Source organism: Ammospiza caudacuta, chromosome 7, assembly GCF_027887145.1.
Source record: "Ammospiza caudacuta isolate bAmmCau1 chromosome 7, bAmmCau1.pri, whole genome shotgun sequence".
NCBI lineage: Eukaryota > Metazoa > Chordata > Aves > Passeriformes > Passerellidae > Ammospiza > Ammospiza caudacuta.
In genome coordinates, this window is record NC_080599.1 from 33076634 (window position 1) to 33094350 (window position 17717).

At 44.9% G+C, this 17717-nt stretch overlaps 1 protein-coding gene across 2 annotated transcripts in view; it reads right to left on the bottom strand.

The window, feature by feature from the left end:
* Positions 1-17717, bottom strand: part of LRRC8C (leucine rich repeat containing 8 VRAC subunit C) — a 38361-nt gene that overhangs the window by 3280 nt on the left and 17364 nt on the right. The window contains exon 3 of one of the 2 annotated variants that reach the window (XM_058808436.1): positions 15525-17697. In XM_058808436.1, the coding sequence (XP_058664419.1) occupies positions 15525-17697 (2173 nt within the window). Of the gene's footprint in view, positions 1-11652; positions 17698-17717 lie in introns of those variants that run through there. The other variant, XM_058808435.1, reaches the window with a different exon arrangement.

A 17717-nucleotide genomic window follows, 5' to 3' on the forward strand; every position in this document is an offset into this window, starting at 1 on the left:
CACTTGTCCCAAACCTGCAGGGAGAGGAGGGAATGGCAGGGCTGTCCTGGACCATGCTGACACCATGGAAATACCCTGTGGGCTCTGGGGATGGTGGCTCTACAGCCCAGCTCTGAGGGCCAGCTGGTTCCCAGGAGCTGTGATCCTCATGCCACCATGGCTTCCATGCCAGGACTCCTGTTTCAGTATACTTCAGTCAGGAAGACTTGCTCAGGAAAGAAATTTCCCCATGCGTAGCCCCCGGTGCCTCACCTCCTGGCAAGTCTGTCACATAGAATGGAGTTCATCACGCTGGACTTGACCAGTTGAGCTGGGCAAGTGCCCCAGGAAAAGGGACTAGAAAAAAAGCCAGAAGAGATTTCATTTTGTGGACAAGGACACACTTAGTCCCACAGTGCCTGCAGAACACTGGTCCATCTTTTTTTTTTTTTTAATTTCCTAAGAAAGCAAAACAAATACAACACAGCAAGAAAAACTTTGCTGTCGCTATTGTAATCAGCAAGATAAAAAGAAAAATTCATAGTGGCCTTACAGCACAGGGTTACTGTAGGAATTGCTGATCTAGGGCTATTTCAGCCATGTTCTTTAAGGAGTCTCTTTACCTCATGCTGACAGCATTTTCTACAGTAGTTCTGGGCACTGGAACTACATCCCAATAGCCTGTGGGTACCTGTTTTTCCATTTTGTCCAAATGCAAACTCTGATTGAAGAGAGCAGCGTTTCTCACAGCTGAAACACTCCCCCATTATGGGCAGAGCTGCAGCACAGAGCCTGTAACTCTAAACTAGTCTTCTGTGTGCTGGCTGTTGTCACTCGTGCTGTGCCCAGCATCCCTCTGTGGCGTTTTCCCAGTCCCTTTCCTGGCCTGAGGGTAGGCTGGGAGACCCAGCTGATCGAAGCAGCTACCAGCAAGAGGCAGGAGGTCTGTGTGAGCACAGTTCTCTTATGAAACTGCCCTGAACACTGAGGTGAGACAAGTTCAGTCTTATAAAAATAAATGTAGCTCCCCAGTGCTAAGGAATATTTATGTCACTTGACTCAAAACCAAAATACCCCCCCCCCCAAAAAAAAAAAAAAAAAAAAAAAAAGAAAGGCAGTGGGAACCCTCAGCTATAACATAACATGTGCAATGTCCCCAGTCCCACAGTGCCCCAGGGCTGGGGTGGACTCTTGGAAGCTGGGGGCCATCACAGGCCTTCTAAGGGAAGTGTCTCAGTTTTAATCCTGCCATCAACCACTGAAATCTGTAATTAGCTGAGTGCTTTTCTGGAGCTGTCTCTATATCTGTAGTAAGGCTGCACAAAGTGTGTAATTACTCAGACCCAACTGTCCCACAGGTGCCAAGTGAAGGACAGCCATGGCAAACTTCTCACAGCCATATTCCTGCTCCAGAGGACAGACAGGTGGGGAATGCAGGCACCCATAATGCAGCCTCAGGTGCTCCCAGGGATTTGGGACATTGCTGCCACCATGCCCTGAGTCCTGGTGGCAGCTCCCATGGCACTGTGAGCAAGTGTGATGTACTTTACCACTGCACTACTGAGGATTTTGCCCACTGTATTATCCTGCCTGTGCCTGCTCTGCAAGGTGCCTTACTGTGTTCTGAGTGCATCTACAGCCTTGAGAGGAGCAAGAAAAATGCCACTCCACAGATATTTTTCCTCTGACTCTTTTCCATTTTCTTGGATCCTCTCTTTGTTTTCAGACTCACACGTGCTGAAGCAATTTGCAGCCATGTCTAGGTATTACATTGCCACTAAGTCCATTAGTTCATAGATTTCTTCTCCCATGGAGTTCCTGTAGCTGCTGCTGTCTTGCCAGTTAATTTCTTATGTATTTCCTTTCAAATCTGAATTGAATTATTGAGCATACATAATGAGGCACAGTAGGAAGAAAAAAGGCAGATAAAGGCTGACACAAACCAGATGCCTCTTCCAGCTGCTGCTGCACCAATAGAGAGTGTGGGCAAATGTCAGGTGAATGAGTAAAATGAGAACATAGACAAATAACTTGCAAGGATTTTATAATCAGCTACTTATATAGGGGTTTTGAAAATTCCCTGCCCTCAGAGCATTGCTGTCTCTCTCAACTTCCTAAGTATTGTGCAATTCAAGGGAGACTTTGAGAAGGAGCTAATTTACATTAGAAAAATGTTGAATACTGTGGGAACCGATGGTTGAAAGAGTTCAGCAAAAAGACCATCCTAAGGGAGCACAGCACATGAGCAACAGAAAAAAATAACCAAAAACCCAGACACACAACCAGTCTCCCTTCACCTCCCCAGCAGGCTTACCTGTCCATCCTTGAGACTTCTCAGTCTCAGTTTTACATGCACTTTTCACTGCCTTAGTGTTGCCCCTGTGCTGCCTGGAGAGGAGCCCAGGGCTGCCAAAGCCAGGCAAGTAATGGCATCCATCCCACTGCCTGCCTGCTGCCTCCAAAGCAAAGCCCTGGCCTGCACTGCCTGGCCACCAGCCTTCCTGGACCCCTCAGACAGCCTCAACTGCACTTCTAAAAAATATTATTGGGGAAGAATTTGGAAAATAGCTGTAAAGAGGAGCATGCCACCCACACATTCTCTGCATCCTCCTCTTCCCAGCCTTGTTCAAAAGCACTGCGAAATGGTTTGTAGGCTTCTGTGAGTGTAGCTATTCATCAAAAATGTCACCTTCACCAAGTAGTTTCAGCTTGTTTCAGGGCTTCCTCATAGAAATTCCCACAGTGAATGGCTCCACTGGCAGCAGCTTAGCTGACTGCAGTGGAAGAGGATTTACACTTTTAAAGACCTCTCCCTTTTTTATTTCTTTGAATCTTTGTTAAAGTGATATGAAGTTATCTTGGAAGAACTGGAGGTATTGGCTTTTAATGCCAAGAAATAACTAATGAAATATTTGTTCACAGAGTTTTAGCTTATGTGTTTATATTTCAATTCTCCAAATTTCCAGTCTCCCTTGATGGTGAGCAGAGTCTACAGGCACAGGCTTCTTGAAGAAGTGAAACCACAAATTTTTTAACATAAGCGGTTTATCACTACTGTTTGCCAGCTATTTTATTAAGTGTTAGGAAAATAAGCAAATTAAGTTTCCCACTGGTTTTATTATAAATAGATCAGGCACTTGAAGCCCTCCAGTTGTTTGCAACTTTTTTCAGAAAAAGAAATCTGCCTTTCAATTCTGATGTTCTTCTGCATAATAACAGAGGAGGAAGGTATGGATCTTTAGTCCTGATTTGTAGTTTGGTTTTTAGATCCACCTTCTTCCTTCTACATGAGTCACTTGTGACAGCTGAGAAAGATTTCTCCCTCTCTGTGCATGAAGGAGGAGTTGCATGATACTTTGGAGGAGAAGCCATCCCTCTGGCTAACCCCTCCTCCAGCAGCCACCTGTGTCCCTGGTCCCCCTATGTATAATCTCATCCCTGTGCTATTCCTGGCCTCATCTGAGCTGAGATTCCTATAAACACTGTGTCGCGTAGGCATTGCAGAAGGCTTTTCTTTTCAGCTCAATAGCAGAGGAAAGATGATGTTTTCAATCCCCTTTGACTGCAGGCTCTCTCACAGTCCCCCAGGGAGGTAAACAGTAGAGGCTGTTTATTAACAGAGGATCCAAGTGCAAAAAAGCTGCAGAAAGCAAACTGGAGTGAGGCATTCACTGAATGAGCCATGATAATCCTGCCTAAAAAACTGGTTTTGCAGAAAATAGGATCCAAATCAGGAAAAAGAGCCATGTAGGTAAGCACTTAGAGAAGTACAGTATTTCCTTATTTTACTTGTTAGTTGCTCATTTTTTCTGTTACCAGCCTGGGAATACAGCACTCCCATTAAGGTGATGTGATATCAGGTTGCTTTTATGGCACAGTTTTTTGGGTAATCTGATTTGGTGAGGATTTGAGCTCCTGCTTGTGTACCCTGCTTGTATGAGAATTTCCTGACTAGGCAAAGTAATTCCTTTGCTTTTTAAAAACAGCCAACTCCCCCCTTTCCCCACTTCCTAAGGGAAGAACTTTGACCACTCCATGGGGCAGCAAGGTCAGGGTGCCCCAGGAGGGTCCCTGCAGGCTCCCACTCTGCACCACTCCAGCTTTGCCTGTGCATGTGCCCAAGCCCAGAGGTGGGTGGCAGGAGACACTGGGTACTGAAGGAGTCAGAAAAAAAGTTAGGCAGAGGAAGTTCAAAAATAGAAAAGCTTTTCCTGTAAGTCTGAGTTATTGAATTTGTTGTTGTCGGTTTGCGTTTAGGAGCTTTTTTTTTCCCCCCTCAGTGATAGGGAAAAAAAGAAAGGGAAAAGCTTTGGGAAACAGGAAAGGGAACAACAAATCTTTTAGGGCAAAGATGGGGGGAAAGAGAAGGATTTTAAGAGGACCAATGTCAAGGACAAAACCTTCTCCTAGATACCCACCAGATTTTAATTCTGAAGAAAGAACAGAAACCAAGACAGCTGGAAAACTTCCTTCCTCTTCTATCCAGGCTTTCAGCACTGCCATTTGCAGCTGGGTCCCTGTAGCCCTTTCTGGTGCCCACCCCAGGGCTGGGGATGCTGTGATACCCACAGCCAGGCAGGGACACCCTAAGGGGCAGGACCTGGGCTCCATGCCTCCAGAAAACCACATAACCCTGTTGCCTTGGAACCCATTCAGTGCTGTGCCCTGCCTTCTCTGACCCCAGCAGCTGCTGCCCTCCTACCCCATGGGACCCAGCCACAGCCCCTCACTCCATGTCTGGACACAGACAGGAGTTCAGCAGCAGAGGCTGATGGAGAGGAACAAGTCCAAAGGCAAGCCAACCAAACTCATGGATTGCTGACAAAGCAAGACCTTGACCTACACTGACAAGGTCTCCTGCAGTGCAGTGTCACCTCCTGGCTTTACTTTTTTTAGTGACCAGGACTTTATCCCGCTATAAACCCCTGGGAGGAACACAGAATAATTACTGTCTGCTGTATGTGTAACTGTCACCAGAAGCAAATCAGCATTCCACTTTCCAGCACCACCTGGAAAGTGGAAAACCCCCTTACCAGCACTGCTGGCTGCAAACACCCCTGCATTACTCACATGGAACTGCCAGAACAATTTTCAGGGAACTCTGATGAGATGCACAACAATAACAGGTTATTTCATCAGTGGATTTCACCTGAGGATTTCAGAGTATTTTACATCACCTCTTGTCAGCTTGACAAACCCCTTTAAATGCTCCCCCATGCCATAGGTGGGGATGGAGGTGCCAGAGAGTCACCACAGGTGCCCCCACTTGGGAGCAGACACAGCCCCTGTCCTGGGGCAATAGCTGGCATCATGCTCAGTATGTGCTTAGCAAGTTAATTAGCAAAGAAAAGAGAGCAACTTCACCAAACCTGTCCCCAACAGCATCTCTAGTGAATTTCACTTTTTTTCACCACAAAAAGGGGCACAATCCAGAGAGGGAACACAGCCCAGCCCCTGATACACAAGCCAGCACTGTGGGAGGGCTGAGGCCTCTCAGCTCCTGCTACCTGCCCCAGCAGCACTGCTCAGTGAGCTCCTCACTGCAGATCCTGCCCTGCACCCTTATAAAATCTTGTTTGGTGTATTTCCAGTTTCCCCTGGCCTCTGGTATCTGCTGCCTGTCAGTGACACTGAGGAAAAGGCTCACATTCTGAGGTCTCACCTCTCTTTTTCACAGCCATAAAAGGGAAAGCAAAATGTTTAAATTTGAACGCTTTGAAGTTCTGCAGAATAAATAAACTTCTTCATGAAGATTGCAATGGGAAAAATCCACAGTGTCTCTGTAAGATGTAATAAATCTGGTATCCATTGCATTATCTGTGCATCCATGGCAAATAATACATTAAAGGCCTGAAAGCAAAGTGCTTGGGGACACCATGCAACTAAAAAAACAGGGAACCAGTTTTGCTATGATGGAAGGCAACTGGAGCATCCAAGGCACAAGTAAAGATGGGATCAAAACCTACCAAGAGGGCTGCAGGACTCAGAGAAGCATGACATTAATGGAATTCACTGTAAAGACCCCTAAACTGGAAACATTTTCTTATAATGGGAGCTGTTTTTATAGGGATGCCCTTGGAGGCCTGAAGTGACTGTAAATGTGTACTTATGGAGTGTTATGGGCCTTCTATGCTGTAGAGAAAAAGGGTGTGAAAAATGGAAATACGTTTGGCATGGAGGCAGCTTTGGGCCATTTGTTTGTACTCTGTCTGAATTCCTTGCTGGCCTTGTTTCTAAATCATCATTATCACAGATCCCCAGCAGCTGAGTGATCTCCAATGGAAAAATGTCCAGGCAGGCAATGTATAAGGAAAATACTCTCCTACATTAGGCAGATCTCTCAGGCATAACTTCTAAACAAGTACTGGATGAAACTACAGCTCAAATGGATGGATTTAGATGCAGTTTCCAGCTACTTTTTAAACTTTGCTTGGATAGCTGGTTAAATGAGATTTAGATAAGGCTAAGGCTTAAATGTATTGCTGTCAAGGGAAAACATCCACACACACATTATAAATTATTGACTTGGGGAGACATTGCTCACTTTTGTTTGGATAGTGTCTCAGCACATATCAAAATCCTGGCAAAAATTTTTCAGCTGTGCTGTATAGAGGGTTATACTCAGCTACTGGGACCAAGCCCCCTTGAACACCCAGGGATGGTGGTATCTGCTGTAAGTAATTTGGGTACGGAACTTCTCACCTCCTTTCAGCTGCTTGGGATTGAGCATCACACAGTTGGTGCTGTTCACCTTCCAACTCCAGCCAAAGGACGCAGAAAGGAGCTGAAGGAAGAGGAAACAGCCTGTGCCACCTGAGGGATCTGAGGCAGAGAGACCTAATTGTACCTCTGAACATCCTACCCCTGGAGCCTACTGATTAGTTCAGCCAGTGATTATTCCTTTTCCTCTAATCCCTGTTTAAAATATCCTGGGCCAAATACTAAGACAGACAGGACCTCTTCCTGCCAGGGCTGAGCACACCTGCAGCATGGAGAGGAGAGCTGTCAGTGACACTGGGAGCACCTGAACTGGCCTCACCACATGCCACATGTCTCACCTCTGCCACACTTCCTTATTTCTGCTGTTCTAGAGCTTGTTGCCCTCTCTGGTGAGAGGATGCATAGGGACACTTGGCACCCCATGCTCCAGCCTTGGGGCCCAAGGGGAACACCAGTTTTGGGAAACTCACCACTTCAGTCATCTACTGACCCACTAAATATTGTTCCTGGGGGAAAAAAAAAAAAAAAAAAAACAAAAACCTAGGATGTTGTCACCTTATCACAGGGGTTCCATACTGTTGTCTTCTTGTCTCAAAAGTTTCACACATTCTTGGTGTTTCTCACGGCCATCTCCTCAGAGCACTGACTCTTTCTTCTTCACAAAGCCACCAACTAACTCCAATTCCCTTCTCACCCAGCCACCCCACTCTTTTATAGCATCTTCTGGACACCAGCGAGAAGAAGATGCTATAAAAGGGGAAGTTACACAAATACAAAATATGTGTCTGCTAAAGACAAAAAATGTGTCTGCTCAAAACTTGCATGTTCCATGTCTTATTGTCTCTGTGTCCTACTGTAGGGGGATAGAATATAAGAAAATAATGTAGAAAGTAATCTTACCCCTAAGGAGTTGCAGCTGGGCCAATTATCAAAGATTAGGAACAGGCCTGACTTTAACAGGCCACAGCTGTCTGACTTACCTCTTGCCCCCTTATGAATGAGGACTCTTGAAGCCTACCTAAGGGGAACTGGGGCGATGAAGCTGAGGGAAAAAAAAGACATTGAAGTAAACGAAGGGTTTTTTATTTTTAATGAAAGCCCTAAGTGTCCTACTGGCAACCCCAGTGCTGTGGGCAGCAGGGGAGCCTGGCTGGTGGTGTGGGTGCTGCAGTCACCCTGTCCCACCCTGCTGCCCGGGGTCAGTGGGGTCAGAGGGTGGCTGTGGGCCTGCAGGGCTGACTGTCCCTGATGTGGGCTCTCAGTGTGGGCTGGAACACGGCAGAAAAGGAGGCTTGTGCCCATGGCAGCTGCTCCCTGCATTGCCATGGCAACACATCTGTTTCCTCCATTTCCCCATTCCTGCCAAGGGAGAGCCCCAGCCCTTCTGGCATCAACACAAGCCCAGGAAAAATCCAAGTCTCAACAAAACACCTTTTCACTGGTCCCTCTCTCCCCAGGCTGCAGCCCTCTCTGCGAAGACTGTAAAAGCCTTTACTCTGTCATGGACAGAACATTCTCTTACAAACTCTTGCCTTGCTGCTGCACCCCTGTTTTTGTAAAGCACCTTAACTCTTGAGCCCGTGGAGCATAAGGGCCAGCAGAACCCCACACCCCTCCCCACCCCTGGGTATCATCACACCCCACAAGATGCAGGAGCCCCCTGCTTCACCACCTCACTTTTTTCAGGCATGCAAGGTTTTATTTGCCCCCCTCAGACACTTGATAAGCACTAGATTTTTTTTCCAGGTCCTTTTCACATGTTTCCGACCAAAAAATCTTTTGCTTTGCCAGATTTATGGCAAAGCTCCACTTGCAGGAGGTACAAGCTTAAGCTCCTGTTGATGCACAATTTGGACTCACGACGTCCCAGCCTCATTTTTCTGAAGAAAACAGCTACAAGTACTTGGGTGCTCACAGGAGAGTGTGGGTTATGGTGCTGAGGAGAGAGTCCCAGAGCTCTGGAGGAGCTGTGAACAACACAGGTACTGTGGCAGAGCTGGATCATTGATGCTCAAAGTGCCTGGCTGCTGGTGCTGGCAGGGATGAGCCCTTGTGCAGCTGGTTTCTGCTAATGGATGTTATCAGCAGTTTGGAAGCAGTGCCGCTCCATTTTCACAACCTCTGCAGAAACACTTGCCAGCAAAGGCAAAGCATGGGCTTGGCAGCTCATTGGGGTGGCCATGCCAAGCTCCTGGGGCAGGAGCAACCAGCCCTACCTGCTTGGCCAATCCAGCCCTCAACTGGCAGGGCCACGTGGTTGCTCCTCATCTGTGCAAGTGCCAGGCCTTGCAAAGCCATTTCCATCAGCTCAGAAAGTTTATTTTCTTGTCTTTTCTACTGATTCATGCCCCTGATAAGCTCTCTGGTTTGAAAAAAATGTGTCCAGGCCCATGGCTTTGTAGAAATTTTCAGCTCATTGAAGGCACAGGGGTGACACCCCCAAGGGTTAGGCTGTGTTTCCAAGGAGCACTGTAGCCACCCTGTAGGAGCACATCTGTGCTGGGATTCATTTACCATGTCCTGCCCCATGCAGATACAGTGTGGGCTCTGGCATGTTGCGGGTGATGGTGAGAAGGGTCAGTGTTTCCAGAATGACACTGGTGGCGCACTGAGCTCTTGCAGTGAGGATTTAGCAATAGGTTTCTTGTATTTAAAGGAAATAAATTCTGTCCCTTTGAGGCTGTCAGTTCTCCTCAGTGCGTCCAGCACAGAGATGCTGCAGTCATGTGGGTAAATCAACTGCCTCATGGGTAGCATCACCTTCAAAACATAGGTGAGAAGTGCTCTGCTGCTTCCAGCTGTCTTGCATCCAACCACAGTAAGGATGCCCCTCTCACTCTCCAGCCCTGCATTGCAGAGGATCATGTGCTTTGGGAGAGGGACAAATGGGTAAATGAGGTCACAAGTCTCCCAAGCACTAATCCTGCCTGTATTTGCTCCTCCATTTCAGTTTCCCAAAGCTACTCTTTGAATAGGGTATTATTTTGCTCTGTGGTTTTGTTTGCAACTTGTTCTGAACTCATCTAGCTCCTAGATATAGCCAAAAACTTGATCCTAAGGATAACCTTGTGACTGTACTGGAGTTTTGTGCTACTTAAACGACTTTCTTCTCTCTGCTCACAGCAAGGAAACAGGATGCCAGAGCTTTGCCAAAATATTTTACTAAATAAATAGAACTGCAGGCAGTCTCCACAAGCCAGTCCAACAGTGCCACATGACCCCAGCTGGCAAGAGACAAGGGTTACATTTAAATTCAATTTTAATTCAGAAAAACATCAACACTTATTTACCACAGTTCATAAAATTCATGTGACAAAACTCCTCTAACAGACAGTTTAGTAGCTCTCTTACTCCAGCAATGTAAAAGCACAACAAATCAAGTTAGTCTGTGCTCCAGCATATGATACCAGGCCGGAGCAACACATGCACTACAAAGGGAATGCTTGCTGAAATCTCTGGGTGCTCTGTGGCTCTTGGTGCATCTGGAAGTCCTGAATTCCCTTGCCACCTCTGTCAGGTTCCAGAGGGACCTTACAGTTGTCTGAAGTAGCACAGGTCTGCCTTTCATGTAATTGCAGCACTGTAAAGAGACACGGTCACTCATGTCCCATTTGGCCCATTGGGAGAGGTTCGGAAGGAAGTCCCATCTTGCCATGACCATTCTCAGTGTCCATGCCACTGCCACCTTTCACAGGACGTGGTCCCCAGACCCACTGCTTTAGGTGCATCTTAATTCACTCTTTGACAGTATTGTATTTTAAAAAACAACTTCCCTGCCAGCACAAGCTCCTTTAAACGTGTGCCTGGGGCCAGAGGACCAGAGTGAGGTCCTCATGCTGCTCTGGGCTTCCTTATGTGGAAGCTCTGGGGCCATTGCCATTCACTGCTTGTCTGCCAATCTCATGTTCCCCTATGACACACCAAAGTTCTCAATCCCAGTGGGAACAGGGCAGGTCCAGCCCAGATCTGTCCCTCAGGTGCTCTGCATCCAGTGTAACAGAGAAGGGCACAGTGATGGGAAATCAGGAGCTGAGCCTGGTGTGCCAGGCATCCATGGGTGGAGGTGGGCCTGCAGAGAGCTGCTGTGCTGAGCTGCCCTGCTGGTGGGACACCCAGGGCCCTGCCCAGCCACTGCCCCAGCAGGGAAAACACTGAGGGGCCCATCCTCACCCTCTTGTCAGACCCCTCCTGTGTCCATACTCCTGCAGCATTCCCAGCCTCTGCCTGTGTGCCACTGCAGGGGCAGCACGTCCCCATGCCAGCCCCCTGCCAGGGCTCACCCAAAGGCAAAGCCAACTCAGGCTGCTGTGTTTGCCACTCTCCTCCCTCCACCGGGACCACAAGCACCAGAGAGAAAGTAATTCCTGCTCCATCTTGGCAGGACAGTGATGTCTTGGTATGAAACACCAAAACTGAAACACATTATTCCTTACAACTTAAAAAAACTGAAATGAGGAAAACATCCTATACCAAATGCAGGCAGCCCAACTGCCTTTGGAGCAATGTCCAAATCTCCTCAGATTTATAGGGGAGTGTGTCAGATGCAAGGACTGACGGCACCATCTCCCTGGCAGCACAGGCACGTGACAGGGGGGAGGAAGCAGCCCTCCCACCCCTGGCTGTGGGCTGGCAGGGTTCCCAAAATACCCCCAAGCCCTGGCAGAGCACAGAAACCAGAGTGGGGGAGTTGCTCCAGCAGGAATGGCTTTTTTCCTGGCCATTTTGCTGGCTGCTGGAGTCAGGCAGTGGAAGGAGGTGCACAGGAATGGAGACCATGCAGCTGTAAATCCTGTCAAGGATAACAATGTTTTTTTAGGCATATTTTCTTGATTTCCCTCCCAAGGGACCAAACCCAAAAGATGGTTTGATCTTTAGGTAACCCAGAAACAAAGTGCTTCCCAAACAAATAATCACATTGCAGTCTGACAATGGTCATTATTACAAAAGAGCATTTTATTTCTGTTTTTTCTGGGTGTACTATATTGCAAGGTAACACTATGCAGGTCTATTATGATATTAAGATTCTTGCTACAGAATTAAGTTTGTCCATTTGGTCAAATTTCAAAGTTTTTTCTTGGCATTCCTGCAGGACTTGTCACCACTTAAGCACATGAATTACTGACGTGCCAGAAAAGTGATATAAGACTTGGAGCAGGCATTTTCCAATCAGAATTTGCAAAAGTTGTTGGGCTGGCTGGATGCACGAGGTCAACACAAATATCCATTCTAATTTTGACAAAGGGGGAGATTAACATCTCCAGATTTTGATCACAAAGTAGATTTGCTTGTCAGGCTCAATGTGCTATGAAGGTTGTCTTCTTATTTTTGATGCAATCTTTGTCATCTCTAATTCTGTTACCAAGGAAGATTTTTATTATTTTTGAACAATAATGGAAAAATGCCTTGCTTAAATTCTGGAACTGTCATACTTGTTAGGCACCTGATTAATGTAAGTAGTTATAGAAACTCCTTGTATATATATAAACCATGCTGAAGTATTGTCCACAAAATGTCCATCCACTCTAAGTCAAATACTATTGGTCACAGAAAGTCTAGTATGAATTGCACGTGAATATACATATGAGCAGTACATGATTCACTGAGTAAATATGGCACTTTTACATATTTTCCTGGATGTTATAGACAATTAGGGAACAATATTCCCTCAGCTGACTCATTCCTAAGTTACTGTAACATGGGTTTGGAAAATACACCCCAGAACAGACAGTAAGAGGTTTAGAAAAGTCAACAGTGCAGCTACCTGAGTTTGTTTCATTACGAAATTAACAGTAATGTGATATTTTATCATCCACTGTGAGCCTGAGGGTTGTCTACTCACAAAAGCCAAGCTGCCTCACCCTACTATACATAAAACAGCACAGTTCTCCAAGCACATGGCTTGGCAAGATGATGAACTGACCCAACATCTCCAAAGGGACTTGCCCTGACTTCTCGTACAGACCTCAGCTGAGAGTCCTGTCCCCTTGTTACTCCCATCCCAGTGCCCATCCAATCCTTTAGAGAGCTGATCCAGCGGAAAATGAGTCCCTTTTTTAGACTGGCATAGTTTTCTGCTGGCTTAAAAAGCTCATTTATCCTGTGGAGGGATCAGACCAGCACCAGACCTGTAAAGGTACATGAGAAGCAGCTGGAAGGTGTTGGCAGGAACAGGGAGCATGGGAGGAGGAGGAAGCTGCCCCTTTTTGGTGACAGTGAGCTGTCAGACTGAGGATGTTGTCTCAGCTGACCAAACCCTTGGAGAAGATACAGTTATTAGTGTCAAAGTGCTTGGACTGGTATAGTTTATTCCTTTCACAGTGAATAAAGATATGCCAGCACAAGGCACTTTATACTCTGTAACTGTGTCCACATGAGGGGTTGCACTGGTATAAATATAATCAGTTACAAAGAAAACCCCACATCCCCTAAGTGATGTATTTACAAAAATGGCATAGAACATGTCTCCAACCTTCAGTTATGAGATGTGCATAACTTCCATTCAGAAACAAGACCACAAACTACACATGAAACAATATTACACACAAAATAAATTAGGGGTTTAAAATGCTACATCAAGGAGTATAAAGACTTTTAAAAATACTTTAAATGTAATCCCGTATTTAAAATCTAACTAAGAGAACTATACAGCTCCACCAATTACCTGGACATTTCAAACAGTTTACATTCATCAGGGACAACAGCACTTTGGTTTACATAATTAGGTTAATATGACCAATGAAATGTTTCTCTTCCTCAAATAACATCATAGTGAAATATATTTAGAATATATATACTGCCAAACTGTTCCAGTAAGTGCATTCCACACACAAGTAAGGGTAGCTCTTACAATAGCTACATCAATTACAAGTCTTAAATAGAACTAAATCAAACCCCTTTTAAAAAGCTTGATTTGATTCCTTCACGCCTGACCCATTTTTGATTAATCTGGATCTTCTCCAGAACACAGCCAAGCGCAAAAAATAAGTCTGACCTGGTACTGTGGCAAGCTCACACCAAATTGCATAGCACACCCTGGATTAATGAGGAAGGTCTCATTGTAGTTTGTCTCCCCACCTTTGTAAGTGATACTCTTAAACCAACTGTATGCTTTTGTACCAAGCTCAAGATCTCAGACTAACTGTAGCTCAAGACACACAATGGCAGTTAGAAAACATTTAAGAGCAACCAATCTGACAACTGTCAAATATTTTACATAAATTTGAACAAGCTGCAATTTAACCTCTGCAATTTATGAACAGCATTGCCTCCTAGTGAAATAAGGACTTATTCCCAGATATTCTTGCAAAACATTTATTGAGTGCCTGCATCTGACTCAAACATGTGTTGTTGGATACGATGCAGAGATCTCCTCCCAGCAAAATATTTTACTACTTTTGATTAGCTTAAATTAGCTTGTGAGCAGCACAGCTCTTTAAAACCTGACTAAAAGAAATCAAATGGCTGGATTAAATAAACAGCTGAACATGGCTTCAGAGGATAAAGTTCCCAACATCGGAGATTACATTATTTTACAAAGCAAACTTCCAACTGTACAATTTCCAATTTAGTTACTCTTAGGGAGATGAAAACATAGCCTTCAACACTGTCCTTGGATATGCTGGGTAGGCTGAGACTTGTGAGAAATTAATGTATTCATTTAATCTCATTTTTGCAAATCTGCAAATGTTCCTGTGCTGAGCTTGGTTTTATGCTACCCAGGCTAAATCAAGGAGCATATTAGGGGCTATTTCCCTGTCAGAAGCTTTGATTGCACTATTTCTGGATCCCATTCCCAGAAGGTGCCAAGCAATTTGGGGGGAAGTGGGCTGAGGGGGCAGAGGGCACCTTCTCTCTTGCAGCACTGGTGTTTAAGGGAGGATGGGGTTTTTCAAGACAGCATTTCATCTTGCTGAGTTGACACTTCCAAGATAGTGAGTTCATTGCACCCGTTCCACTCAAGTTAGTAGGAAATGGGCAGCCACATCCCTTTGCACTGTTAGGAAAACCCTTACATGAGTCACTTTGGTCCCGATTCCACTGTGAACTATGACCTTACTCTTCCTGCACCAAAGAGGAAATCACAGTGAGTGCCTCCTGCTCAGTGCACTGTGTGAATGGCCAACAGGCCCTGAAGGAGTTCTGCATGCTCCCTCTCACCTGTTAAAATACATAAAGAACCTTTTCCACTTGCTTTGACCATCTGAGAAAACCCTGTTGTAAGTAAAAAGGGATTGTCAGCCTAGGTTTGATCTTGTTAGATGTTGAACACCTTCTACTGCCACTGAAGAAAAGAGGAAACAAAGGCATTCAACACCTGCAGCACCACCTGTTGAAGACCATGTCCTAAGGGATTAACAATAACTAGGAAGACGATATAATAATCTCTTACAAACTACACAACCCAAAGCATACATCTTAAACACAGTTTCCCTGGTGGGATTAGGAAATGGAAAGAAAAACAGACAAAATCATTTACTTTTACCAGTAAAAATTAAGTTACAGATGCCCTTGCTCTCAGGGCAAACAAACTAAAAATATCTTAAAACAGTGAAAAAATATGAGAAAATTTTATTTAAAAATATACATACTCCTTACTCCAAATTTGTTTGTACAGAAAGGATTTGAAAAAGAAAAAAATAACGACAAATTAAATGCATAATCAGAGTATGCATTCTCTAGAGCGTTTTTGGTAGAAGTGTTATTTCTGTAAAACTGAGCAAGAAGAAGTTATTCAGCTTTCATTTGCTCCCTGACATCAGAAGGCAAAGTTTCAAACAAGTTGTCCTCTACAGTGAAACCAGTCCTCTTCAGAGCTCTACACTCACCGAGCTCAGGCGGGAGGATTTCAAAGTGATTGCCTTTAATATCCAAGTAGGAGAGCAATGTCAAATTACCAATTTTAGGTGAAAGGACTGACAAGTTATTTTTCCCAATTTTCAGAGTCTTAAGTTTTTTGCAAAAGTACAGTTCGTCTGGCACACTCTCCACTTTGTTGCAAGTAATGGAAAAGTACTGTAAACTCTGAAGAACTCCTATTTCAGGTGGGATAAAGCGAATGTCATTGTAAGACAAATCCAAGTATCTGATTTTGTTGCATAGGAACAGGTGGGACGGAAGAACCTCTATTTTGTTATGGCTGAAGGAAAGCCGCTCCAGACTGGTGAGTTTCTTTATGTGCTCTGGGATGTACGTTATACTGTTGTACCACAGCTTTAGAATGGTCAGCTTTCGCAGATGTTGAAAACTTACTATTTCTTCAATGGATTTGAGGTTGTTTTCCTTTAGATCCAATTCCTGAAGACTGAGAAGGCTGAAGACTGCATGAGGTATGCGCTCTAAATCACAATGAACCAATTCCAGCTGTGTCAGGTTGACCATTTTCTTCAGGTTGTTGAGCATCACTAACTTAGAGCCATCATTATGGATACACAATTTCTGCAGGTGACTTGAAACATCAACTGCAGATTGTGGGATTTTGGACAAATTACTTTTTATGTGTAGAACTTTCAGGCTTTTAAGTTCCCGAAAAGACTCCAGTGTAATGTTTTTAGAAATATCATGACTTAGGGAACCAATTAAATAGAGTTCTTCCAAATTTCTGAGGCCATACATCCAATGTGGAAGTTCTCTGATGTCATCAAACTTGACGCTCAAGATCTTGAGATTCTCCTTCAGAAAAGCCAAGGCAGCACTGTGGATCTTCACAGAGCACTGGTGCAATGAGAGCTCCTGGAGATTGTCCAACTGTGCAATGGTTGCTGGTATCATTACATTATTAATTATTTCAAGTTTTAAAGACTGCAGCTCAGTAATTTCAAACACTGTGTCTGGTAGTCCAGAAAGCATGAAAAGCTGCAGCTCCAAATGGCTGTGGGAGTTTGTCTGCAGCCTCTGTCGCAGTTTATCTGCAGTCCACTCATTGTTTAGGTTCAGCTGCTTCAGCTTATTTTCACTGACTTCGGACAGGAAGACAGCAAAGCGCTTGGAGTAGAGAGGATCGTACTGATCGATCATATGAAGCATGAAGGCAAAGTCGTTCTTGACATCGGGGATGTCGTCAATTCCCGTCTCCTGCCGGACGTACTCAAATGAATATTCCTTCAGGGAACGGTAGAACAACCAGTACAGTGTATAAAGGCATGTCAGGCCATAGATGCTTACAAAGCACAGGTAGCAGTAAGAAAGTTTAGAGAACAGATGTGCCATCGTGTGATTACAGCAAAAGTTCTTGTATCCTGTCATGTCTTCAATATCAACATTACAGACTACTGTAAAATTAACTTCTGAGACAAGTGCTGTGTTGTAAGCAATAATAATAAGGAATTTAATTACCTTAAGTACAGTCTGGCGAACGTACATGACATAGAGTATATCACCCTCCTCAACATGCAGTCGAAATTTCTTCACCTTTTCAAACAGTGCTTTGGCCTGTTCACCTTCTTTTTTATCTAATGCCCCAGGTGTTCCCTTATCCACAACTAACTTCTCAGGGATTGATTTTAAAGACTGCGTCTTGACCAAAGTGCCTTCAGTGCTTGGCTGAGTAGTATTAGACTTGTTAATGTTGTTCTTCCTGTTATCCTTCTCTTCAGAGTCTTCCCCTGACACTTCAGATAAAGCTCTCGTTGTCCAGGGAGAATCAAAACATTTCCCAAGTATTGAAATGAAGTGTTCAATTTTGGAGCTGGATCCAGGGAATTTGAACCAAAAGTTACTACACAGCATGAAGACCAGTGTGTGTATAAGGACAAGGTAAGGGAAGTACTTGGCATACCAGTGCAGAGCCCGTTCATAGCACACCTGATTTATAAAGCTGTATTGCTGAAGGTCCAAGTCAGTCTTGAGTCCCTTCATTTCAACTGTAGCTGGAGGGGTGGATGGCCTCGGTGGGGGAAGGGGGGTGGTGTCTGGCATTGTGCTAAGCACATTTGAACTGTTAGATTGGTTCTGGCAAGGCTGGACGCGCTTTGGAAGGCATATTATCTTGTCTTGCATGACCTGGAACACACAAAAAGATA